The sequence below is a fragment of the Paralichthys olivaceus genome, chromosome 7 (assembly GCF_024713975.1).
Source record: "Paralichthys olivaceus isolate ysfri-2021 chromosome 7, ASM2471397v2, whole genome shotgun sequence".
NCBI classification, from domain to species: domain Eukaryota; kingdom Metazoa; phylum Chordata; class Actinopteri; order Pleuronectiformes; family Paralichthyidae; genus Paralichthys; species Paralichthys olivaceus.
In genome coordinates, this window is record NC_091099.1 from 6,951,257 (window position 1) to 6,978,902 (window position 27,646).

At 41.6% G+C, this 27,646-nt stretch overlaps 1 protein-coding gene across 4 annotated transcripts; it reads right to left on the reverse strand.

The window, feature by feature from the left end:
* On the reverse strand, positions 1-26,962 carry dyrk4 (dual-specificity tyrosine-(Y)-phosphorylation regulated kinase 4). 4 transcript variants are annotated; one of them, XM_020103590.2, is made up of 15 exons: positions 26,831-26,962; positions 25,829-25,898; positions 10,162-10,245; positions 8,522-8,674; positions 8,236-8,386; positions 7,865-8,028; positions 6,752-6,888; positions 5,155-5,295; positions 4,305-4,443; positions 3,573-3,654; positions 2,998-3,170; positions 2,833-2,893; positions 2,548-2,677; positions 2,256-2,413; positions 1-1,749 (listed from the first exon to the last, which is right to left on the reverse strand). In XM_020103590.2, the coding sequence occupies exons 1-15, from the start codon at positions 26,860-26,862 to the stop codon at positions 1,475-1,477; spliced, it is 1,950 nt and encodes a 649-aa protein (XP_019959149.1). In that variant the 5' UTR covers positions 26,863-26,962; the 3' UTR covers positions 1-1,474. The 4 variants fall into 4 exon arrangements, with proteins under 4 accessions (XP_019959149.1, XP_019959152.1, XP_019959150.1 ...); XM_020103593.2 differs by lacking the exons at positions 25,829-25,898; positions 26,831-26,962 and adding an exon at positions 25,124-25,331; XM_020103591.2 differs by lacking the exons at positions 25,829-25,898; positions 26,831-26,962 and adding an exon at positions 15,922-16,058.
* Positions 26,963-27,646: the final 684 nt, after the last annotated feature.

Sequence of the window (27,646 nt, forward strand, 5' to 3'; positions counted from 1 at the left end):
TTCTTTGAAATAGCTTTTTATTTACTCATAAAAGACATAAAAATTACTTTTCTTGATTTCTTTCCAGCTCCAGTCCTTCCTCTCTGGATCTCTGGTTGCTTAGCTAATCAATAATGAGGGCACGGGTCTATCTTCAATTTAACTTTGATCTCTGTTGGCGAATAAAGACATGAAACAGTTGTAAAAAGAAGGTTAATGTCCTGTAGAGATTTTCTTCAAATAAAAGGGATCCTGACAAACGCTGTGTGAACTCTGTCTACATGTATGACAGGTAAGAATCCAGCTGTTTCTAATCCAGGTGTTCTCACACACAATATAAAGTGCAAGATTACTAATACTGCAAGGCACAAACTATCGATAGGATTGTCTTTTTGTTTCTAATATAAAAAATATCATGAGTAACACGGTCAAAATGTTTCCATACAGTAACAACACAACAAGTAAAACCTTGTCTAAACCCTCGACAAATATCTTAAATATTTTCTTAAATAAGTCCTGTATTATGCATACATAAGAAAGAACAGAAATATGTACAACAGAATCTATTACAAATACATACTTTATGACTTTCAATTAAATTGTTGCACAAATATCAAACATAGGATCGAACATATTTGATAATAAATAAATAAAACAATTAATAATCACTGGGTAATCAACTGCAATCTACAATTACAAAGTACATGAAAATTATTTCTTTGTCAACATGATAAAAAAAAAAGAATTCATTTTTTTGGCTCAGCCTTTATTGCACACAATTCTTCAAATCTTTTACCCTCATGAAAGTGTTGTTTTTGAAGTGAAGCTAAAATGTTTAAATGCAAAGAGAAAAAAAAATCTAAAACAGATTTGCACTTTTTGTTTGTTTGTTTGTCAGCAAGGTAACGCAAAAACTACTGGGTGGACTTTAATAAAACTTGGTGGACGGATGTGATCCAGGAATATTTCTGTTGCTTTGCATTGGATGTTTTTTGACATTTTCACCCATTTCCCAAGGAATAATTCAGGGCTCTGGATGAAGAAAATACGCCAAAATAAAGAGACTGAAATCGATTGGTGTGTGAAATTTGGTGCAGCTCAATTGAATTGACTGTTGGTGGAGGTGTGAGCTCTCTACAAAAAGAGATGTCAATGCACAGCAAAGATTGGATTCAATAAATAATAAGGAGACAGTTAAAGCAGAGACAACGATGAAGATATTTAGCAAATCGATCTCAACTCAGCAAGGACACTGACGTCTTCACTGTCACACAACTCTCACATGAAGATGAAGATGCAGCAGCGACATATTTTCATAGCAAACGACGACGTGGAGGATCTTTAAAATTCTTTGTGTGTGCAGGGTCAGACAACTGCAACTTTCTCTCAGCTGTCCATTTACTACCACATCTCAGTCACTCAGGTGAGAAGTGGGACAAGTGTGAATGTCCCCAGTTCCCACTTGTCATGAACGCAGCACATTTCGTTCAGACTGTTACATGATAGGTGGCAAACACTGAGACGGTTCCTGGCTGTCCTTTCTCTCTGTGCCCACTTCCTCCTGTGGTTTGATGATGATGTGAACAGGCCTTTCACCACCTCCTTGCTGCTTGGTGTCCGTGGAGAGCTTCCCATCGCCTTCGCACACCTCCTCCCCCGCCGAGGCCCCGATGGGCCGCAGACGCTCGGCAGGTGCCGTGTTTGCTCCTGTTTCTGAGTCGTCTCTCTTCAGCTTGTCGTAAGTGCTGCTCTCTGAGCTGACCTTCTCCGCTGCACCATGGAAACAAAGGACATTAGAGGTCAGCTGGAGATGAATACAAGAACTGTAGTGCAGATACATCTGAACATGGCATTAGATTTTTATTTTGTTAGCTTATTAACATCATTATTATTATTATTATTAATAATGGAAATTACAACCACAAGGACCAGACATTTCATGTGCTTATATGGACATAGATGTAAAATGTTTTTATATTTTATACAAATAGAATCATTTCTATTATAGAAATGTGCATTTAGTAGAAGAGCTTCCAGTTTGGGTCTTGTGATGTTTGTTTCGAGCATTAAAACATTGCAGATGATAGAATACAAATTATGTAGCACAGCATAGAGTTGTAATACTGTTTTCTACTAAGTAACAAGTGTATTCTTGTTGTGGGGAGAGAGGATAAAGAGACACTGTTGGGCTACTGATGTTAGTTAAGTCGTGTTATTTGACTTTCAGTATCATGACATGCAGAGTATGGCTGATGACTGATGAAGTGGAGTCTTACCAGGCTTGCAGTTAGTTTGTCTGCCTGTGCTGGTCGAACTGTCTGAGGTCTTCTTCACCACAGGCCTGGTTCTCGGCCGCACTCTGTTGAAGTTCCCCTCCAGGATCCACTCGTGCTGCAAACCCTCGTCAGGACTCATTCGCTTGGTCGGATCCCAACTGAGAAGAAGAGGCAAAATAATTTCAATGAGCAAACGCAGCTTTAATGCAGAACATCCAGTTCTGATGCAGTCACTTCAGGATGAAATGAAAGGAGGAGCTTATTATTTTAAAGGAGTCCGAATGCAACATACGTGAGGCAGCGTTTGATGAAGTCTAGGAATAAAGCATCATTGGTTTTCAAAGCAGCTGACAGCTCCTTGGAGTTCGGCCTCCGCTTCTTCCCCTTGCTGTTAGTGATGTTCCTCGGGTTTCCTTTGGAATCTGCACACAAAACACAGCGCAGAGTTTTATACTCATTCACAGTTTCAACCGGCAATCGCACATTTTCTAGCCTGCTCTATAATCTGCAAAACATGAAATATATCAAATAAAATATCCACAGAAATAAAATTGTGGCAGTGAAGAAACTCTCTCACCGAAGAACAACCTCCTCCTCGACGCCGACTGAACAAAATCATTTGGAGGCATCCCGAGTACCTGCAAGCAATAATATCTGATTACATTCATATACCGGAGAAACAAATACATCTCATAAATTAGTATAAAATAAATACAGGCACATATCTATTTCCATGTTATACCTCCATTATGCAGGCTATCTGCTCCACCTCGCTCTCTCCAGGAAAGAGAGGATAGCCTGTGTAGAGCTCAGCGAGGATGCAGCCCAGACTCCACATGTCGATGGCCATGCTGTACGGGTGACCCAGGATCACCTCTGGGGAGCGGTAGAAGCGGCTCTGGATGTAGGTGTACACTAACGGAGGAGAACGTAAGTAAGTTCAAATATGACTTCTTTGAAAACACTTTTTAAACCTCATTTTTATAGACTTGCTTTCATGTGATGTTGTATTTTCTACTTTTGTGTTTTTTATCATTTTCTCTTCACCTGTCACCAAGTTTTCATGTGACACAGATCTAAATCTATTCATCGACCTTGCTTCCGACCTTAACGTTGTTATCTGGCCTCCTTGTCACATTGCATCCTGCTGATTGTTATTTCTCTTACATTTACTTTTCTTGCTTTGCTGTCAAAGCACTTTGTAAACTCTGTTTTAAAAATGCTATATAAATAAAATGTATATTATTATTATTATAAGATTCATGTTCACGAGTTGTATACCCCCCAACATGATAACTTATTCTCTCATGCTCTCACCTCTCTGTTGTTCATAACAGCTTGAGCCAAAGTCCACCACCTTGATGTTGCCCGGTCCTCTCTGAGAAAGAAGAATGTTCTCCTGTGCAGAAGTAGAAACACAACCATTCAAACACTGCTGCTTCTCAGTAGCACTGCTAACGTTACAATGCTCCACAAGAGGGAGCAAAATACACACTATTGTCTTTGCAGGTTAATTATCAGTTGCAGTCCAGTGCAGAGGTGTGGGCCACGCCAGATTTATTGACTCCACTATATTTTCAGTCATGTCAAGTCATTTGTATTTGACATGTCGGTTCAGGTTTTACAGATGCAATACAAAAAAACATCCCCGTATATGATACGTAACATCTGTCACTTATTTTTTAAATCCCTTTAAATTTTATTGTTGTTTTATCCATTTGTGAAGAAATTTGCAACTTTGTTAACAAGACGACACACAGAAAGTGAATAATTTAATAATAGATAATAACAATAATAGAAATAGTAACATATTGATATTATATGATATATAATAGTATGTTTTATTCTATTCTATTAAACTACTATAATAAATACTATAACCTTTATATATACACTTTGTGTTTACAGTTCCAGTGGCAAAGTGAATCTTGCACATCTACAAGTTATATATTGATTTCCATACTCACTATCTGTACTGTAATGTTTATAATATGTTATATGTCATATTCTGTGCATGACAACTTGAAGTTGATCTTGAGAAGTCCGTACCGGTTTGAGGTCACAGTGGATAATCTTCTCCCGGTGCAGCATCTGCAGGCACCTGAGCAGAGCGTGGGCAAAGCGGCGGATGAGGGCGAGACTGAAGCCCTGGAAGTTGTTTTTTTTGATGAGCTCATACAAGTTCACCCTGTGGAAGAAAGAAAATTCCTATTTAATACCTAATGCCTGAAAACTAACACGACAAATCATTCTCATGATGTAATATTTCTTTTTTTACATTTTTCTTTTATACATAGAAGAGTGAGCTCAGTGATGACACCCTCCATAAAAAGATGCAGCAAATAAAGCAACATCACAAGCCTTAAATAAATAAAAAGATAGACGGCAGACAAGTTATCATGTAAACCTTCCACTGTCTGTCACATGGAAATTATCTATGATTGACACTCACGTATCCTCCTGCTATTTCGTGACACTTGTGATAAGCATAAACGTCTTTAGCATGTGCAACCCGAGCCTTCACACCATGAAGCAAGAAGGGGTAAGAGACAGCGACCTAATCAAGGCCTTAACTAAAGGATTCGGTGACGGTAACGTAAGACAAGGTGGCAGTCCAAGACGTCCTCTAAAGGTCATTCATTCAGTGATACATCAAAATGTCTCCCCTCAAATAGATATCGGTGGTGATCAATGTCAGAATGCAGATGTTGAGGGTGCACAGGTAAACACAAAACAAAGTGAGAATGGCCTCTGATAACACAGACCCTATGCTGTTGCACCTCAGGTAAAGTGGCTAACCGTGACTGCATTCGATCAAAAGATGAATTATTCAGTAACGTCTTTATATATATTTTTTTGAATGTGCCGGCCTGTGTGCTGGATGAGTAAATGGACAAACCCGAGGAGCTCAAAGGAGATGCAGAGGTGGTTTCGGAAGTAAAAGTACTCTTTCATGTGGATGACGTTGTGGAGGTTGTCCTTGTCTTTCCGCTTGATCACATCCAGGATCTTCAGCTCGACCAGGGCTTGGTGGTGAAACCTACGGGCAAATTTGCAGAGTTGTCTGATTTTTAGATTCGCCAGTAAAACCTGTGATTTGAAGATGAGTTATTCCATGAATACCAAGTCAGAATAAACCGATTCATGTCAAAATATCAATAACAATAAGATCTCTTACATTTCGATTCTTTCAAAATGTTTGATATGCTACATGTCTGAGACCAAAAATCCCTAAAATCCCTCTGTATGTCCACCAGTCACAATCCTCCTCCAGGAGAAATAAGATCTGTGACAGTTATCTGACAAAGTGAAGACTTCCCCTTCAGGCTGTGCTGTGGCAGTTTGCACCCATTTTGTTTTCTGCATTATTGAAGCGGAGGTAAGACCTGACGGCTCCTCCGGCATCAAACCTATAGACCTCATGCTTGTTGCTGCCACTGCGCTCCTCAGCGAGCAGGGACAGGTAAGATAACACCAAGAGGTGCCGATTTGTATCATGCTAAATCAGGATCGGAGCAATTTTGGCAGAGTCCTGAGATGTAAAATGATCACGGTGCAGGCAAGTGGGAAAAAACCTCACAACGGGACATATCAGGTCTCACATGAATACCACACGTAGACTCCCTGAACGTGGAAATTAACTCAATCTACACAGTAACATAGCAACAAAGCACTGAACTTAGTAAAGGCTGGTTGTTTTGTTTTCATAACCTGGATAAGCAGTTTAAACATGTTAGGTTAAAACATTAATTGTTGTGTGTGTGCAGAGCTTTTTAAAAGCAGGCTGAGGTGCAGAGTGAAGTTAGAAAACTATGCGCTCATCCTACCTGGTTTATCTGCCATGATTTTATCGTCAACATTTTCCATGAAATGAAACTGAATTAGCTCTATTACTGTTCACGTGTGTGACTTTTAGATACGTTTGATATATTTACTTTACTGCTGTTATTTTTTCATACATTGCATGTCGAATATTTCAATGGTCTGTTAAGCAAAGCGACAGAATATTCACACCCAGGTTCCCAACTTTTTACAATAAAAGCTCAATAAAACAGACGTTGGGCTTGTACTTAGAGAAATTGCCAAACAGGAAGTGATTCTATGAATGCTGTTGCCATGACAGAGATTAGCACCCGAGCCGTGTGTTAGTGTTTTAGTCCGATACGGTGAAATAAAAATGATCAAATAATCAAAATGATCCGGTCGTATGACTCAGCTGCTGACTGCTGCTGTAGCTTATCTGAGGATGTCAAAGAAAACATGCCCATAGTTCAACACCCCCACTGTCTGCTACTGAGTGCTGGTCACCTGTTCATTCCATCTTTATTAATATTGAGCGAATCACACCACACTCAGCACTGCACTTCCCTAGACCACTAAGAATACATATAACATAAGTGTGAAGTGGATAAGATGAACAGTTATATTCGGTCCACATCCACACAGACAGAATTGTTGAATTAGTGGGTGGATGAATAAAATAAGTCAAATGTTACCTTTTCTTATTGCGAATCATCTTGATGGCAACGAGTTCATTGGTTTTGTGGTCCAGACATTTCAGGACCTGCCCGAAGGAGCCTTTCCCAATCACTTCAAGCACCTCAAACCTATAGGCGATGTGGTCGTGCAGCACCTGGAAGAGCAAGAGGATGAGCACAGAGAATATTAAAGCAGAATTCACTTTATTCATATACAATATTACTTTGTTTATTTGTATTTATTTATTCACTTAAGATGTATCACAATTAAATTTGCTCATACAAACACATCAAAATAATTTAATCTTTAAACCTATAGTTAATGATTCTATGTTGTATTGCATTTTTAGCTACGGTGAGTAGATTGCAGTACTAAGTGTAGTGTGGTTTCACTGTAACTGTCAGATCCTCTGAACAGCGGTAATTCACTCAGGCTTTAACAGCTCATTCAGTATAAAGATTAACCAACTGTCTCCTCAGAGCAGGTTATTGTAAAACACCGTTCAAGAATAATGACTGCAGCTGCTGGATTAAGGTCAAATGGAGGCAGCTTGGAAGGAGTGTGTTTATTATTCAAAAGTGTGTGTGTGAAAGAGAGAGAGTGAAAAGATACACAACGTCAGCGTCTTCATATTTTCATATTACCTTCTTACTTTAAAAGGACCTTAATGTCTTTGCACATTCACATGGATGATGAAGTGTTTTTTAAAGTGTCTAGTTTAAACGCAGCTTCTTTGAAACTTTAGAGTCCCGACAATTTGTGAAATTTTCAAATGCTTTTTTTTTCCAGCACAACAATTCCCATATGACCGGTGAATTAACGCACATTATGTCCACACAATTGGGTCCAGGCATTCTTCGGTGTTTATCTTTCACACATGAACTACGTGTGCGGCTCAGAGTTTTAATTCAGAGATTTTAATATTTTATTTATTTTCGTGTCTGTTGCATTTTAGAAAATTCATCAACATGCCCACTAGCTCGGGGTAAATCCTGCGGAGGATATCCTACTGTGTTCTCACATCGGCTCACTCTGAGATTTGCGTTCACACATACAGGCCCTCTGGAGAATGTCTGGAGATAATGGCTTAAATTTACCGAGGTTAAACCTTTTATAACATATATTATTACCCTGATGTAGCTTCCATGCTCGTCATCATATCCAGAGTTTTGCAGCGCTCCTTGGGAACCCTCGATCTTCTGAGAGCCCAGACCCAGGAACCAGATCTCGCTGTAGTCTATGATTTCCTCCTGCTCAAACCCCGTCAGCCGCTCCTGGAAGTTCTTCAGTGCCTCTGCAGCAGGAAGCAAGAGGAGGACGGTATGAATCACTTTCATATTGATTACACCTCTGCCAAGTGAAGAGGATTGTGAAGAGTTGCCTTAAATGCCAATTTGCTATTTTTACTGCATCAATAAAAAAAGTGTTGTTTTCAAAAACAACAACACCCCAACAGATAAAACATGTGTGATAACGTCTCTGTGGCGTTCTAACAACACACCTATGGGCGACATGGGTAATCTCTGTCCCTCATATTCCTTCTCTTTCTCCAGCTTGTTGCTGAAAATCTTGCTGTTGCGAGAGACGGACACTTTATCCATGACTCCACCGAACCGCATGCTGAACTGCTGGGCGGGCTTCGGCCTCTCGTCCTGTCCGGAAAACACACACAGGGAAAGAAGAGAATATGTTACTGTGAGTTAGTTTGGAAAAATGTTGAAAAATTCTCTGTTCATTTTCCTTCCATCAGACACATAAAAAAACTCGTCACTGCATGAGAGGCTCACTGTGTGCGTCTGAAAGTTGTTTTGACCCCCTTTGTTGGCGATTTGTGGCAAGATGTTGTCCGACTGCTGGTGCTGGTTTTTGGCATTGCTGACCACCACCTGGACCACCGGTGGCTCAAGCTGGGGCAACGTCCCTACACCAGGGCCGAACTTCTGCAAATCACAAGGATTGTTTGTTAGAACTTTAGAAGAACTTCAGAATAGAGACAACACGGATGGATTGTGGAGAAAAAATAATATTTCACTCATATTTTTAACAGAATGGGTAACGATAGCATTTGATTCATAAAACCAGGGAGGATATGAGTGCAAATCAATTTGCTTCAAAGATGTTTTTCAACAGCGCATCCGTTTGAAAACATTCAGCAAAAAGCAGCCGGTGCAGAGCGAGGTCAGTTATTCTTTTTTGAGCTGTGGCTACAAGCTTTGTCACAGCATCCTCTTCGCTTCCTCGTGTCGGGCTGCACCTCGTAAGATTTAGTCTGCGATCTACATCCCCGTTCACATGCACTCGGAGGTGCAGGCTCAGGTGACCCGGATAACCCTGCACCCCCCCTCACCAACCCCCTGCAGCGGGTATAAGCGGCTGGAATTACCGATCAGGGGGGGTAAGAGTGAAATAGGGACAAAGCTCTGTGAGGCCGGGTCCTGACAGGGCCTGTCTGCAGTGGCAGACCTGAAGGGGAGGTGAGGAGCTACAACCTGCTTTTCTCTGGCTGCCATCCTCCTTGCTCCGGGAGCACGATTACATGTGTCACCCACTCACAAGCCTCAGCCCTGGCAGTGATGGGCAAAATTAGACCTCTGTCCTGTGCCAAGTGCTCTGAGGAAAAAATAAGACATCCTGCAGACGTGTATCTGTGTCTAGAGGGGGATCGTAAAGCAAATTTAAAACGTATTTCCACTTATTGATCATAGAATCCACAAATTTGAATTCCAAGTAGAAAATTTAAAAGTAGACCTGCCCCTGCATCTCAGCTGGGTACCACACATAGCTACACATTGAATTATTTCACATTAATTATTAACAGGAATAAGATCTTTCCCATCTATACAGTAGGTGGTTCTCACGTGTTTAGAGCTGCTGCAGGATCTGCCAACTTGGTTATGACGCATGGAGATAGGGCTAAATATAGTCGCAGAGCACCTGCCACAACAGGCAGAGGAAGTAAACACAGTTATGTGCCTGTATGTAACTGGGGGGCATGCTCTCTAAATAAGATGCTCTTGTATCATTGGAAATCTTTGATGCGTGAGACCACATGGCCTCATATGTGCAGACGGATGAGTGCAGTCATGTCCATTTTGTTCTTGTTTATATGGACGACCATGATATTTTATTTTAAGGCATTTTATTTCTGATGAGCTGCGTCGTTATTCTTGAAATGCATTACTCATTCAAAAGCTAATAACCAAAACAATACAATTTTTGCCAATGATGCAAGTCCGGCATCATTTATGGCATTCTGGTGTAGCTCACTGAATGTGTGTGCAGTAGAGGAAAATGAGAAATATTACGTCTGGAGAATAATTTAAGCACCACATTACATAATTCAATCACTGGGAGGGAAAAGGTGTCTTTGTTGATCCATGTTCTGAGTTAGCAGCTACAGTGTGTTGCAGAGGGGGGAAGCGCTGACCTGTGAGCAGGGGCGGTTTGTTCCGAGCCGGTTTCCCTCTGCTGGGAGTCTGTGGGGGTGAGGGAAAGCCTCCGGTCGTGACGTCTGTGGGAGGAATGAGAGCGATACATGAAACATAATTGAGGGGGCGAACAAGCTGCTTCTTATTTTTCAAAATGCTGGAAATAATAGAAAAGAGAAACCAAAGTTCTTCTTCTCACAGTCATGTTAAACAATAATAATGAAAGTGCCTCTTGGGTTCATGCAGCCTGTGGGCAGCCGAGCGAGGTTGCAGCCACACAAGCAAAAATAATGCGCTGCAATCTTTAAATAGATTACTCCTGCAAAAACCCAGCAACAACGATCCTCCCTCTCACTGTCCAGCATTCTCCTGCAGGTGTGTAGCCATGTACACATCCATGTGTTCAGCACTGCACGTGCCTGGAGAGAGAAACTGAATGACTGAACTGAATGTGTTAAAAATGTTGGGGGGGGAAAAAACGGCATAGTTGATCTCACACACACGCTTCAGCACCAAGCCAGCTTACACGTGCTTTATTAATCAGTGGGTGAGCTTCATGAAACTGTGTTGGGCAGCACCATATGGGTGGAATAAAGCTCCAGGCCCATATGGGGGGGTGTGCTAAACCCTGCCAGCCTGGCAGGGTGAGAGGGAGGGAGACAAACTGAGTGGATGAGAGACACCATCCTCAGTCATAATCTTAAGCAGAAGCAACATTTGCTGCAGGGGAAGGAGACAAACTGAACCTCCTCAGACAGACTGAAACACCAGGTTCACACATTTAGGCCAAAAACACAAGTTGGCTTGGTGGCAATTAGAAAGTACAATGTGCAATTGAAAAAAATTGGAGTTATTGGAGTCTTATCTTTTGGTGGAGGCTGACCAACTTCTCCACACCAACTGTGACGACACTCCCTGCACCTGTCAATCCAATGAATGAAACCAAGCTGCTACAGAGGCTGCTCTTTACGTTCCAGCTGCTGTTGTGATAATGAAACCACACGTAGCCAAACGAGGGTACGATACATCAGTGTATTCATGTTACAATCTCAGGAGCCATGTAGGTCACTGTGGCAGGTTGGCGTCCAATACCTCACCTGCAGAGGTCTGCTGTAAGCCTGGCTAATGAGCACTGAGACAGTGGAAACCCAGTGACATCATTGCACGTGTCCAGGTGCTAGAGAAAAATAACGACTGTGACCTTTTATTCCACTGTGACGAATGAGCAGAATCACATATCTAAATAATAATAACAAGTAGCGTGTTGGGGTATTTCTCTTTCTTTTCCATCCATCATCTTTTCTGTGGGTTGGTCCATCACAGGGCCAATATATATACATGTTCATGCTCAGATTCACACCTAAAGGCAATGTAGAGTCTCAAATTAAACTACTGCATGTCTTTGGACTGTGGGAAGAAAGCCAGAGATACCCAGAGAAAACCCCCCACATGCCCACACAAGGGGAACCTGCTAAACTCCACACAGATTCAACATGGCTGATGTTAAAATTGTGCCTAAACTTAAGGTTTTACCAAAAGTGTGAATAACAGATAACACTAATAGTCTGATCCAATTTATTAAAGTGCAGATAAATGCAGTCCTCCCAGATGAATTTAATAAAGCTACATGAATAAATCATTGGAAGTAAGCACAAGGAAACAAATGTAAAGAACTATAAGCCGACTCTTGATCTGTGTGGTCGTAGCTAGAGGTGGAGGATCATCCCAGCACCTTTGGGCTCTCAGGAGTCATTTGGTCAAAGGGTCAACGAAGCAACAAAACCAACTGAGGTAAACATCAACAAACTGTGCTCATGTGACACTATCGGCTGTCAGACACGTACAGTCGTTTTTCATATATAGACAGGTTTTCTGTCACTTTCACTACACAACAAGCTGTTTCCTGTTCGGTCTCAACTCTGACTGCCGGGATGGATGCATGAGAAGTCACCATCATTGCTAATCAATCATTGTTCAGGCTTGTGACAAAGCAAACATTCCTGCGTTTCTCACATCTGACACTAAAAACAGTGAAAAGGCTGAAATTCCTTTAAGATTTAAAAACAGCAAGGGTTAAATTTACATCAGTTTCCATGTAGGGTGTGAAAAATACACCCAGAACGCATATAGACTCACAGAAACTGTCACTGAAATAAGTAGGCTAAACATTGACTGAAATAGAAATGGATCAGATTTTTCATCATAACTCGGCGTGCGGTCCTGGAGAAAGGGGCTGGACTATATAAAATAAGCATTAAAGTGGGATAATGTGATAATGACTTCACAATATTGATGTAAATCAGTGAATTGAAGATAGAATTAAGAGTAAATTACAGATTTTCAAGGATACCTGTGGAAGGTCTCCACCTGAAATGGAATTAGCCTGGAGTGAAGCCATGTATCTGGTCAAAAGTGCCACTTATAGCATGGAAAACCTATATGGCAAATACGCTAAGACTATAGATGAGACTATACAACTTCATCCCACTTCGAGGAAATTCACTAGTTACAGCAGTAGACAGTCAGAACGAGGCAGACGAGAATAGAAAGAATAAAAATACTGAGAATATTTTCCTATTTACATTGATCATTGATGTGACATAATAGGTGATAAGAGGTAAATTGTAAGAACAATATAGAAATTCTTGAATTAATTAAATAACCAGACAAATCAAGTCATTTTAAGAAACCATAACTCTAATTCATACGTGACTGTGGTAACTGCTTTTTAAACGTATATCATGAAATAACAGTACCACAGTCACTCTGTCAACCACATTGTATTTCTGCCACCACTCATCCAACCAAAGCGCCTCACCTTGTTGTTAATTTCTGGCAACATGCTGTTATCAATGATCCGAGCCCAGAGGAGAGATTCTTATAAAATCCAATGGAGACTCATTTTATCCAACTCTGTCAGTCCAGCCTCAAAACCAGGACGAGCTCTCCTGAAGTCCAGCTTCACCGAGTGATGAGTAAAATCCCGATGACTGATCAGATCCACTGATCCCGAAGCTGCTGCGCTGCGGGTTTTACGCACATATGGCGTAGAAAAGCGCTGTCGTCAGAGGACAGATTAGCGAGGGAGACAAGCTGTTGAGGGTCCCCGCGCCTTAAGACATCACAGGAGCCACCTGTTCAGGTTCCTGCCGCTGACAGCTGGGACTGTCCAGATATAGATTTGTTTTTTAATCGTGCGCTCTCGTCCACCAACTCCGTCCGCCGCGCACTGCACGGCGTGGCCTCACTGTTTCATCACTGACACCCACGGACGGTTCCCTCTCACGCCGACACCAGCGCGTCCCGTCGCAGGAAACCTCATCTTTGAGCAGCCAAACCAACCGGACACTGTCGCTTTCATCCGAGTCATGCGTGACTCTATCCAAGAGTTTCACCAATAATATTAAAGAAATCCACAATACAAGCCGGATGAGTCAAATGTTGAATGTTTTTGGATAAGTTGCCTCTAATAGAAATACATATCATCAATGATCTTTTACACAACCTGTGTCCTTATCTTTATATTGCACATTTAATACAGCAGCCTTAAAATTTCCATAGTATATTTCACTACATTTTACACCTTTCACTTAACTTTAACTTTTAACTGTGCCTCATTTTAGCTCTGTCTGAACAACTCAGTCACCGTCCTACATGTGTGCTTGTCTATGTACTTATTGCACATGTCTGTACTGTTGGAACACAAGAATTTCCCCTGGGGGATGATTAAAGTATATCTATCTATCTATCTATCCAAAGTCCTTGTGCTGTGGTCCCTTCCCCTAATTTCCCTCCAGAGAGGATCAATAAAGTTCCATCTTATCCTTTCAACATGAAATGATGGGGAAAAATGCTTTTAAACCCATTTTGCTAATCAAATTGTCTAATATTAAATTACCTAATTTTGAGAGATACATATAAAACTTATGTTAAAGAAAAAAATGAGTAGGCATTGTCTCTATATGCGTATAAAGTATGGGCAACAGGGTCCAACCAGGTGGTTACCATAAACAAATTCTCTCTCAAAAAAAATGAATTAAACCCCAAAACCCCAAAGGTTTTGACTTAAGGATTTTCTGTTGATATGTTATAAAGATCAGTTTTGTGAGTCCTCGCTATTAAAACAGTTGCAACTATGTTACAGAACCTAAATTTACTAATGGAAGTAGAATTCTATTTAAAAAAAATCAAAAGATAATTAAACGATATCATCTCTGGCTGATGATGTATTACACGTTATGTTTTCAGAAAGAATGAAGAAATCTATCTTATTGTTCAATTAATTTCTAGCCCATACTGTGCAGCCTACATATTTTATATGAACATTATAATACTAGGAGAAGAGATCTGTAAACATCATATATATATTGAAAACCAGTTTGAGCAGGTTTTCATCTGATCGCACGAACATGTGTAATCATATCTTATCCTTCCTGGATCGGACCACGCAGCATTACACCGTGTTGTTTTCATGGCTCAAGTTTGACTAATCCTCTCTGCAGAGGGGAAACAACTCAGCTGCTCCATGTGATGAAGAGCCCAGAACAAGGAGATGAATATGATTAGATGACAGCAGTTATGCAACAGCCGTGGCCACTTCAGTAATCAGCCTCATCCTTGGGACAGGATGAACAGCTATCCAGGAAGCTGCTCCTATACCCTCATTATTACTCTGCAGCTAATCTGTCCCTATATTTCAGGAATCAACCATAAAAATAACAAGCCAAGAAAAACAAGGAGGCTGGATCAGACGTGCAAGGGAACAAGGGGACAATGAAAGGGAGACAGGGAACATTTATCAGAATCTGGCCTGATTAATAACAGCGAGGGCTGCAGCAGATACATTCATCTTATATAACCTGGATTAAGGCCCAGCATTATTTGTTTGCGCAGCGCTTACACGACACAATCACACATTGTTTTGCATCTAACTTTATCTCCACACTGCTGCACGGTGGTGAAAAACCCACAGTGAGGGTCGTGGACCAAACTATTAGAGAAGCACAGAAATGTTTAGTTTAAATGAATCATCTATTCCTAAATTTGAAAGACAGATATCACTCTGCTTAGAGCTTAGCCTGAAAAAATTACATCTTGTTTGTTTAATCCTTACAAATACTTCCCCAAAAGTGAAGCCAAATCAGCTCATTCACCCCCTGGTGACTGGCTGCAGTATAGCTCATAACTCTTGCCTCCTCCATGTAAGTGGATGGTACATGAGCCAAACAAAATTGGATGAAATGTCATGATTGACAACTGAGACTCGCGATTGGTCAAAAGCTAATATGTGCTGCAGGACCTTTAAACCGAGGCTCCGCTCCACAATCACATCAAAAGCATATCTCAGATATTCAAACTTCATTTTTGTGCAATTGAAGTAAGTTGAGAAGCAAGAAAGCAAGAAACTCAGTAAAATTAGTATTAAACTGTTCCCTTAACAATGAAGCGTGCAGAGAAAACAATCACAAAGTGATGCTCCAGCTCTTAGATTTCTGAACTCTAACACTTAACAAAACTGCAACCAGGCCTGTCACTGTAAATCTTTGTCAACGTTTGCCACAGTTTACCTGAGAGAGTCATTATACTGTGTGCATTTTGTCACCCAGGTAACACAGCGTTGGGGAGAGGAAGCGGAGGGGCAAAGAAATGCTCATACAGTGTGACTCGCTATGACAACCAAAGGAAACAAAGCATCCCAGTTTGTGTATGCATGACACAACACGAAATGAGGACTGTGCAAACAACATTTTATAACATACCTCAGGCTGGACCCTCCTGCTCCTGCCCCAGCAGCAGCCATGGAGGAGGCTAAAACCACAGCAGGCAGGTGAGGTCCCGTCTTCCCACATAACACATCTCACCCATGCTGCTACCACCAGACCCCGAAGCCCAACTCAGCCTCCGGACACCATTTCCAGCCACGGGCGAGGTAGTTTCTCAGCAGGTCAGAGATCAGACAGACGCCATCAGAAGCACAAACAAAGGATGAAAAGGATGCCAGGCCTGCATGTCCCACTGATTTACATCTGGAAACTGCAAATGTTGCTCCTTGGCTCCATTCGTCAGAATCTTCTTTAACTTCGCAGAATTTCAGTCGTCCTCACATCGAGTTTCCACCATCTTTCTCTTCAGTGCAAATCCTGGAAATATGTTGTATCACTTCTCACTCACTGCAGAGCTACTTGTGTTTCTTCACAACTCTCCACTGTGCTCCGGACTTGGCTTGCATCATTAATTCATATAAGGTTACATTCCGGTTTGTGTGAGGCCTCGTGCGCGTGTTTTCTTCCCCGTCAGGTTCCTCCAAACTATTCCCCTCTGCTCCAGGACACTGACAGAAAGGAGAGGCAGGCTGCAGGCAGACAATGGGAGGATGCTGCCGCTGTAACCGGTGAGGGAGTGCTCTATGTCTCCGCTGCTACCAGTGACGTATGGATGGGACTCCACAGGGGACCCATCCTGAGCCGGAGGCAGGGCAGCAGGGGCCTGGCACTTAGCTTCCTCTGAAAGGGGCCCCTGGGAGAGCAGTGGTGGAGGGTTTGGGTGGGGTTCTGGGACGATGGAGACATAACCCTATCATGATACAGATCCCATCATCCTCCCAGGTGGGCTCTTCAAGGGGCTGAGGAAGTCAGACAGGGAGGATGTACAGTTCTAATGGGTCTCCCATGTGGTTAAACAGACGCCTCCTTTGCCATCTCAGTTGCCACTGTATCCTGGAGACAAAGCCAATGGGGCTGTTCCTTATCTGCTCTAACGTCTCTGCTGCCGTTCTCCACCTGTTTTGCTGCTGTCACAAACCCCAGCGGGATGCTACAGACTTGCTGACAATTAATGCGTAGGTGAAAGCTTATCCCACCACGCCCTGGCCGCCTCTGGCTGCCTGCCTGCTGCACACAGCAGCAGGGAACTGCAGCGTCCACAGCAGGACAAGAAAGCGAGGCTGGCTGTTAGCTTTATTATTTCACTGTATCTCTACCTGTTGTTAATAATTATGAAGTCAGGTGAATAAATTGCACTAAAGATGCAAAGTTAAACATTGTGCAACTTTTTAAGTTCAGTGTGTAAGATTTAGATGAAAGGGATCTATTCGGAGAAATTTAATATAAAATAATTCTAGTGATGATTTCACTCGTATGTTCATTTGTTTTTTTCTTTACCCTAGAACGGGCCCTTTATATTTACATCGAAAGTGGGTTCTCTCTATGGAGGCCGCCATGTTTTTTTTACAGTAGTCCAGACTAAATAAAATAAAAACCTTTTGAGTTTTTGAAGTCTACCACAGGTTCTCTTTAATGTTTGGAAGGTGAGGGTGAGGTGAGGGGTATTCAGCTGCAACATGCAACTTCACCACTAAATGTCACTTAATTCTACACACTGAACCTTTAACCTTAAAATATCATCTGCAAAATTGTATTCCCACTCCTCACCCGGAACGTCTGCTCTTACGCAACTTTGGTTAGTGGGTAAATCTCCTGTAAGAGGTGCGAAAATCAAACTGTCAGAATCAGGCCCAGAAAGTTTGAGTAATGCTGAACTTTAGATCAAAGACCACAAAGACTTAAAAAAAAAAAGTTAAAAAAACCCCCAGAATTCAAATTCTAAAGCTTGGTGTATTAGTTCAAATGGCAGCGCTTCTGGTTTGGAAGCCAAGGATCATGGGTAATATCAGTTTAGTTCAGTGAATGGGGCCTACCCAGTCAGAGCTCAACTCACATTGATAGACTCTACTTGAAAACCACTTCATTGCTCGGACACGGCTCCCAACTGAATGAATCTTGTCATGTGGCTGCAGAGGGCGCTGTTGCTTAGTAAAAATTACACAGTGTTTGCTTTAACCTCCAGTTATTTGTTTGGTTACAGTGCAACATTTCATTTCAAATGTTGTCTCCATAATAAAGCACATGTTCCCTCAGTGAGTACAAGTATCTGTCTGCTCACACATGTTCTGCCCAGCTACCAAAAATAAAATCTGTAAATCACCACGTTTTGGTGACAGGAAAAATGTTGCTATTTCTGTAGCATGAAGCACTGGGGTACTGTATTTCATTACTGCCCTGTCAGCCAGTCTCGACCCTTACATGACACACAGAGGAAGCTGCTGTGACTTGTCCGACTTGTCTTGAGGCTTTTAATTTCCAATATTTAATTCATGGCTCCACACAACTGCGTATATCAACGACATTTGACAGGTGGTGGCCTCCCGTGGCCACACCCCACTTACGTTTCTGATCGAGCCGACCAGATCAGGATAGAGTGAGCAACAGGTGGTTGGGCAGGCTGCACCAGGCCAGATGAGACTCAAGTTGAAGTTGGGGCCAAATTCCCTCCTCTTAGACGACCATAACCTGGTGCCTTACATTCTGTTAGGCCCTTGGCTAATCACTCTCAGGTGCCAGGCAAGGCAAACTGAAGCGAGAGGAGCTGCCAGCCAAAACAGACAGTATCAGTGTCTCCTGCCATCTGGCACGGAGCAGTGTGGGTAGTTTGACCTGACTGGCAGGTGGACTGCAGCATCTGCAGTTTTAGTCACACAGCATGTCAGTGGCAGCATGTCACCATGTGAGATATGGGTCGGGTTCACAAGTTGACACAAGCGCATGCACTTAGACACACTCACAGAGGCACGAGCGATTACAGGCTTAAATTTGTCTTACATATGACATGTTAACTGCGCTTGGCAGCACAAATTGTTGGGCAGGGACGTGTGGATTAACAGAGTCTGTGGTGACACTCCCTCTGTCGTTCAGCCAGCTGTTTATTCGTGGAAGGAGCCGGAATCTAGGACCTCACTTTAATCACACATGACACAGAGCCACAGCTTAGTCTGTTTGACCAATTGTGAAAATGATTCATTAGAAATCCCAAACTAAAGCATTTGCTATAAAGAGATTTTTAAACAAATTCTACAGGGTTTGATGTTTGCTCAGATGTGACTGACACAGTAAGAACCACTTTAACTGGTCTTTGTATTTGTATTATTATTGTAATTACAATCAAGCTCAATCTTGAATGTTTGCCTGATTATCTCTAGCATTTATCATCAACAGGCTCAATCAAAAAAGACTGATTGTGTGTGTTTATGCTTGTTCACGTAAATCTGCTCTTCTTGTGCATGTGATTGTGGACGCAGCTGAAAATTAATAAGGGCTCAGGCCAAGCCAAATCTCATTAGCCATGTGGAGAGCTCCCTCTCCATGATGGTCAAGGAGGCGGACAAGAAAAACAAACTCGCCTCATTCATCTCGGGTCCAATGTAGTAACACAAGCCAGTGTTTGATTGTAGCACAGCACAGTCAAAGGTCAAGGTTTAAATTTGTGAATGCATCTGTCGTAGTCTTTTACTCTATGTTTGGTTGAATAGCTAAATATGTCTATATATGCATACATAGAAATGAAACCTTGGATTCAGATCTGTTTTTGTATGTATATGTAATGCTTACAAATAAAAATACATGTTCAATATGTTGCTTTTATCTAAAACAAAGACTCAATCATTACTTTGTTAGTTTGTTTTATTACTGTGTAATTTGGAGATAACAACTAACTAATAATAATCAATAAATATTAGGATACAGCACTGAATGTTCACAGCATCATGTGACTGTGCTGAAAGTAAGTAAATGAGAATATTAAATGTCCACAGCTTATATCCACTCCTGTGTAATTGCGTGTGTGTGTGTGTGTGTGTGTGTGTGTGTGTTGATGTGGGACGGTTGATGGAGGTGCAGTTTGACCTACTGCTTCACATTTGTGTCAGCCTCGTCACGAGCACAGAGCAGGCTACACGTAATCCTCTCATGCTCTATAATACTTTACTCATCATTTTATGTACTGTAATAAACCCCAAACAGACACAGCTGAGCTCCTCAGACCCAGACTGTCTAAAACATCAACAGAATTAGGCCACAACTCATTTTCCCTCTGGCCTTGTTAAGACGACGGTGAGTCGGAAAAATTAATCCATCACATTTGAGGCTAATCTAAAATACAGACAATAGGCCGTCTACTTTTTAAAAAAAACAAACCCTGTGTCCCAGTAATAAACAAGTTGGTGTCAGACAACCAACAGCTGATTAGAGAGTCCTCACCACACAATGTCTGTTAATGTTTGAGCTCCATACTGAAATCAGACCATACTTAGGAAACACTATTCCTTCAGTTTACTGTTTCCCCTCTATCTCCACCCGTCTCCTATTCCTTTCCATACAAGAGGTGCAGCCATAAAACAAGCGATCGATACAGGAGCTAACAATGACACTGCAGATCTGATCTTGATTACAGTTCTGTCATCCTCTTGAATCATGGGTAGGACCGTGTCCTGTGTGTGTGACCCTGACATCAAAGTTGGAAATTGCAGGTATGGGGATGGTGTCATTGTACTATCACGTAGAACAACTGTTCTTGGAAGTCCTAACTTTCTTTTTTATTGAATTTTTTTTACAGAATATTCAGAAAATATACTCCATATACTTCACAGGTTAACAGGCAAGAGGCTTCTATAACTGCTCCTGATACAAACTCTACGTTTGGGTCCGATAAGACATGATAGAAACCAGATGTCTTTCTCTGCAAATTGCTGCAGCAGCAAAAGTCTTTCCTCATTAATCATTATCTCACTTATGATCTGCTGCTTCCTGTCTCTGGAATAAGCTCCAGTCCTGGGCCCCATGTCGGCTGCTGCTCGACCCACAGAGCGCCGCTGTTATTTCAATGAAGCTGATTGGATGAACTGACTAAAATAACTGGCCCACTTGCGAGAAAGCTTAAACAGGTGAGGCATAGTTATTTGCTCAGTTACACGTGTGTATGTGAGAGTTTTTTTTCTCCATCATCAAAATGTGTGTGTCGCAGGTTTGGATGTTAAATATGCTTACAACTCTGTGGGCTCTGGTCCCCATCACGTGAATGTGGGTGTTGACCCAGATGCCCCAGACTCTTCCCTGCCAGGTCTGAGAACGTGAGGATGGAGATGACGCGCTCAGGCAGCCAATCCTGTGTGAGTGATGACGGCCGTGCATTGGAGGCAGCTCTGGGGTCACACACACCTTGTCCTCAGATGGCTCTGATGACGTCTCCAATGAACGGCAGAGAAAATCATCAGAACCTCCCTCCTATCTCTACAGGATCTTCAACAGACTCGCTGCCTTCGCAGAGCCACCAAGGGCTGTTGAACCTTCTGCCCTCTGGCAAACACTACCACAGCATATGGTGCCAGACTCACCAAGAGCTTTTTCCCCACAGGCTATAAGACTACTCTATTCCCTTTAACAATACACAAATATGCTGGACTGATGACTGTTGAACTGCTGAACACACATCGACACAAATATTCAGCTCCCATTAACTCTTTGAAAATGCTGCTATTTTTGTGCAATAATGTGCTGCCTTTTTGAAGCCTCCAGTTTTGCCTTTTTAAAGCCTCCAGTTTTGTCCAGCGCCATCTTGGTTTTTGGTTGAGCCTGATTGAGAGCAACGCCCACCTACACCGGTGACCTGCATCCATTGGGCGGTACTAGCTGCCAGTCACACGGTATGAACGCCCCCAATGCATACAGTGCTTTTTCGTCTGTTATACTCTAAGTGGGACAATCATTTTCAAAACTGATATCATGCTGTATTGAAGAAGTTTACTGCCATTATAAATCAAGTGAGAAGTTGGGGCATTTCCTCATAGACGTCTATAGAAACCGATTTCTCTTTGAGAGAACGAGATTTGTCACCCTCTCCTGGTCATTCAAGAAAATACAGGTTTCAGATACAGGCTATGCCTAAAACCGCCTGTATCTCACCACAATGCCCTCTCAAACATTTTTCTTGTCTCAGGGGTGATGGAAATGCAGCTTTGGCCCTGTGGTAAGACGAGCATTGTCAGCCCTTCTTTTTATCCCATAAGTACCTACTAGCTTGTCACCTTCCACAACAACCTGGGCAAGGTGATCCGCTTTTGTCACCGCCTGGACACAAAAGACCCCACGTCCGAGCTCGACTGACATAGACAATACACAGCCTTCGAATTGTAGCAATTAGCACAAATTGCAGAATGAATCTGATGACGTGTGTGGCAGATGTGGACAATGGAGACTGAAACACTTGTTGTCTCTTGGTGTCAAATACAAGAGGCTATACTGTTCCACAGTGTCAGTAGCGGACAGACGGACAGAGTAAAGAAGATCCCGTGTTGGACTCTAATGGCTTTATTAGCCAAGGCTCAGGTGCAATCTGTTGCACCTCATTCACCAGATGCTACAGGTTTATACTGACACACTCCAGCCAATGAGACCAATTAATTAATCCTGATTACTGAGATCACAATTATGGAACATAAATATCATATTGATTTGCCTCTTTTCTAAACCATAATAATGTCATAAAACAAAGCTGCAGATAATTTAATCATCCAAATGTATTGTTCTCTGGTGGTTGTCCTTGATAATTCATAAATCTATAATCTATAAATTGTGGTGGTAATTGTATATATTGTAGTCATGAATAAAAAGGAGCTGTAACACACAGCTTCTGTTATCATAAAGGAAACCATGAACCTAACATGGCAACAACAACGCTCCTCTTATATAACAACATTTTAAATAAGACCTCACACATCATTACATAACAATGCTCCTGAGCCTATGGAGATAGAGAGAGAGGGTGTGAGGGAGGGGGAGGACGTTGGCGAGCCCTGCGTATACAGCTCTTTAGTGCATGACTCAAAGTTGAAAGAAAACAGATACGCAACCGAGCCAGGCACTCATTAACAAAACTCCCTGGGTGGCTGTTTACCCAGAATTCTTTGAGTAAACCAATTAATGTTTATCGGATGTGGGGAGTGTCTCAGTCCAGCTGTCCTCTCTGGAGCAGCACAGCAGCTGCTCTGCACGAGAATGTGCAGCTGGGACATGAATGGGTCTCAGCCTTGGCAGAACTTGCGGACAAATGCTGCCCGGGCTCCCACGGTGCTGCGTGGACCAGTGGGAGGAATAACAGACATCCACAGCTATGAGGATGCAGATATGTTTATTATGGGACTTTACACAACATGGAGAGTCACATGTTGAGAATCGTGGGCCATGTGATGGACCTGACAACGAGCCCGAGGCCGCTCTCATGGTGCACATTAATGCTCACGATACAAGCTGCACACATGACAGCACAATATCACAACAGCCGTAACAGAAATGACTGCAAGCGAGCTTCTACTGGCCATAATGTATTTCATAGTGAGCCACCTTGTTCTCGGTGACACTGATATCAGCCTGTAATTCAGCAGAGGTGCACGCTCTCCTCTAAATGACCGGCTTCAATCCAGAGGGTCCGGTGTCAACGAGGGACAAAGCTGTGATGAGAAACTCTATCAGGGACAAGGTTCATCAGAATAATGGGGAGGCTCCCTGCGTGTGGGGGTAAAACCTGGGCCAGGTGAACGGGTCTATGCTCTGATAAACAATACTCTGAAGTAGGTCAGGAAGTGCACAAAATAATCAAGGTCACTGATGGAAAAAATTTGATTCTAACTGATTTGATGATAAATTAATGATTGAAGTATTTTTTTTAAGCAAGAACACAGCTGGTTTTAATCTGTTTCTTTTTTTACAATGTAAACTGAGTATTGTTGGGTTTAGAGCTGTTGAAGACATCACCAGATCAATATTGAAATTTAGAGGCCTATGCCGACACTTCCATTAGGGAGTAAAACAATTCTGATACCAATAAATCAGCCGATATAACATTTCAGGCAATGATTCCAAAGATGTCGTTATCAAACTCCAATGAGAAAGAAATGATATCGAGGGTTGATATTTTACAGCTCAGACAGACTTTATCGTAAATTGAAAAAAAGCACAAAACCACCAAATGTGTAGAATTTAATTGAAGAAAATACATAAAATGTAAAAATAAATGCACATCTTTTGCGTTTCATATGTTTTGTTTTTCCTATCCGCATCACTGATATTTCTGTGGAATCAAAGATACAAACCAAAACTCAGGAATATGAAAAATTTGATTGAAGACAATTATCATAACCCAAATTTGATGTGGCGCTCCTGCCAGTAGGATCCAAGTTAAAAGCTTTCATTAAGATGCAAACCTGCATAAAAGACAAACCACAGCTTTTACTTTTACTGTTTTGTGGCACCAAACTTCAAAATAATCTTCAACAAGTGGACGAGGGCCCAAAAATGAGTCACATCCATGCAACACACCACTTTCTCTGGAAGGAGCTCACAGCGCTTTCTTATATAAAAAGACTGAAATGTCAAAGGTGAACTTCAGTAGTGAGTCATATCACATGAAAGCTACAAACAAGAAAAACATGTCTCCTGCTACAGTCACATCTTGAAGCCATGTGCTGCATCTGCTGGGAGCAGCTGCTTGCGTCTGTATTTTTGTAATGACGCAAATGCCCTGTATTGATATCCCAACTTCGAGAAAGATGAATTCGTTTGAACTGACTCTCTTAGGGTGGAGTCTGCTCACAGCACGAGCTCTAATAGCTTCAAATGTTGCCTCGACCTCCGCTCTGTCCAGTTTCTCACTGATGTTCAAACATTTTCAGCCCTCTTATCTTGAGTGTCTCTTGGCTTTAAAAACTGCCGGCACTGCCCTGGTTGATTAATGAGAATGTCTGAGTGGGGCTTCATTTAAAGAGCTGAGATCAAAGCAAATCAAAGGAGTCGCGATGGGATTTAGATTTGACGACCAATACAGATTGTAATACAGTAATACAGCGCAACAACATTGTTAGGAGTCTTAAATGACAACACATTATTGTGGCTGTTCATCTGCAAGGCATCAAAATACTCCGACCTCCGACAAACCACACACATCATTGTATTTAAACGTTCGTTCTAAATTTTATCCTGTTTGCTGTGTTTTGTTATATTTTTGGCGTCATTTTTCTGTGCTCATATTTGTTTTAAACTTTTCATTTCATTACTGCCGATCTTGAACAGGACTTGCCTGGCAGAGGAGATCTTGCATCTCATTGGGATCTTCCAGGTTGAATAGAGAATTAATAAATATAAGATCCTGAACAAGTCCTTCATCCAGGTGACCAGCAGCCTTCTGTACAATGTGTCACATCAGAGGGATTCAATCATTCCTGCTCCACTGGTTTTGTCTGCTCTGATGAGCTTCAAACTGTATTAAACCTTCAATCAACGTAAAGTAGAAAAATGTCCTGTTGGATCTCAGCGAGGAACAAGTGGCATAATCCCTTCATGAGAGTGTGTGTGTGTGTGTGTGTGTGTGTGTGGTGGTGGTTGGTTCAACCCACTGCTGTGTGAGCGTGTCCTTGTAGGGCCGAGATGAAGGTTGTGGTACTTTCCATGAAGTCGGGATGACAGGGGTCAGACCAGGTGGGTGTCGGGGTTGGGCAGTTTCTCTCTTCCAACAAATAGGAACATGGCACCTCTCTCTCAGATGATGTAGTCCGAGAACATCACAGGGTAGAGAGTGTTCCCTAATAAATCATTTCTGCTGAACGCACACCTAAATAACATTTATTTAATGACCTGCACATCAACACAAGGTGTAGAGTTGCTCAGAGGCCCACTGCCACCCCACAAAAACGTGGCCTCGACTATAACTTATACACTGATGTGGTCAGACTGACATGAATAGAGGAGAACATCAGAGACTAGTTGAACAGGAATGTCTTTTTACCTTGATCAGCAGCGGAAAGGTGCCTTTTCTGTCCTTCAGAAACCTATCCAGCTTATTTTTGGAGCCATTCCTGCCCAATAGAAAAAAAATTGTTTGATATAAATTGCACAGGAATGAAAACTATTCTGCAATGAGGTTCAGTGTTCGATAACTGTTAAAAAAACAATGTTTAGATGACTTGAATATTATTACACAGCTCAGACCACTTCTCTACTGGTGAAGCCGTTATAATAAACTACACTGACACCTCCTGGACACGTTTTTCTTGTATTCAAATCACAAGTTTTAAAAAGGTGCCAAGTCTGACGGACACTTCCTGAGAGCAATACAGCCAAATAATTACATGACGGTAAAGATGTTCAGTCGATATCAATAACTATAACAATAGATGTCCAATTATTATTTATAGTGTTGATATGATTTTTTCCTCCTGAGTGAAGGTTGTTGTTTTAAACTCTTTATGAGTAGAGAGTAACAAACACTTGATCAACATAGTATACATTAATAAGCAATATATCAATTTCTAATGGATTTTTGTTATATTGCTATTAAGGGAAACTGTATATTGTTTTATTGCCCGAACATACTTTCCTTTACTTTGATGAACTGCCTCAAGGGTAAAATATAATAAAATATATTAAACATAATATAACATGTTAGATAATCAGCCAAAGATAAAGTAAAAACACATATCCTCTTCTACATTGGTGATGAGCATTAGCTAAAAATGCAAATTCCTGAATCTACTTGGAGTTATTAGTACTTTATCTCATTATATCACATTTCCATTATTAAATATGTACACTACTCCCTTCTGTATTTTAATCATTCGTTTTCTTGTTGTGCAGCACTTTGTACCTTCTTTTAAAATCAACATTTTCAAATAGGCCACAGTAGGTATCAGATATTATATCGACTCATCATTCAAAAATAAATATACAAACACAAATACAGACGGTGTAATGTTACATCCTCAAACCAACAGGTGGTCATCTCTCTTACCTTTTCTCTGAAGACTTGTTGTGCGCGCTCATGGTGACATGAATCAACACGGTGGCACAGAGGAGGCGGTCACGAGTGACATAGTGTTTAGGTTCCAGGTGATAACACACAAGAGAAGTGACAGTGTTTCCAACAAACACAAAGACAACACTGTGTACTCACTGACTGTTTGATTCTCTGAGGGTTTTTCTCTGGTGCAGCTTTAATATTCACGTGCATGTGTGCAACAGAGAGGGAGGGGGGAGAGGGTGAGACAGAGGGAGGCACAGACACCCACTGGGATATACATTTACATCCACCTCCATACTGTAGGTCCCAACACACTGTCACTGTGCAACAAAACATCCACACAGACATTACTGAGAAGATGCAAAATCTATTAAAAAGTTAAAATGTGCATTGGGAAAAAATATCAATGAATTCCATTTATTATTCAGACTCAGGGTCTAGATACTTTACAACACAGCAAAGATTAAATAACATATAAATGCCCAGACGAGTATTGATATTCATTAGTACCAGGAGAAAGTAAGAGCTGGATAGTAAAGGTCATTAGATGGAAGGGCTTGGATTTAATTTATCATAGAAAACACTTTTTATAACAGAAAAAGACTGATTAGTCAATAACAAGTCATTTATTTAACTGGAATATTTATTTGCATGTGCAATTTCACCATCTTCAAACCAGTTTACATTCTAGTGTAGGTTGTCCAAGAAAAAGAGAGGTGGAGCTTCTTAACCTGTCAATTAATCACAGTCAGAGAGCTAACCCGGATAGCTTCTTATCCTAGCAACATAAAGGCTTCAAATGAAAAG

Bases quoted from the DNA above. Each gene is read 5' to 3' on its own strand.
- dyrk4 (XM_020103590.2), bottom strand. From the start codon at position 26,862: ATGAGCGCGCACAACAAGTCTTCAGAGAAAAG. The intron at 8,029-8,235 runs GTGTGTTGTTAG...TTCCTGCTGCAG, and splicing joins ATTACCCATGTCGCCCATAG to AGGCACTGAAGAACTTCCAG. The intron at 3,655-4,304 runs GTACGGACTTCT...ACTTCTGCACAG, and splicing joins TCCACTGTGACCTCAAACCG to GAGAACATTCTTCTTTCTCA.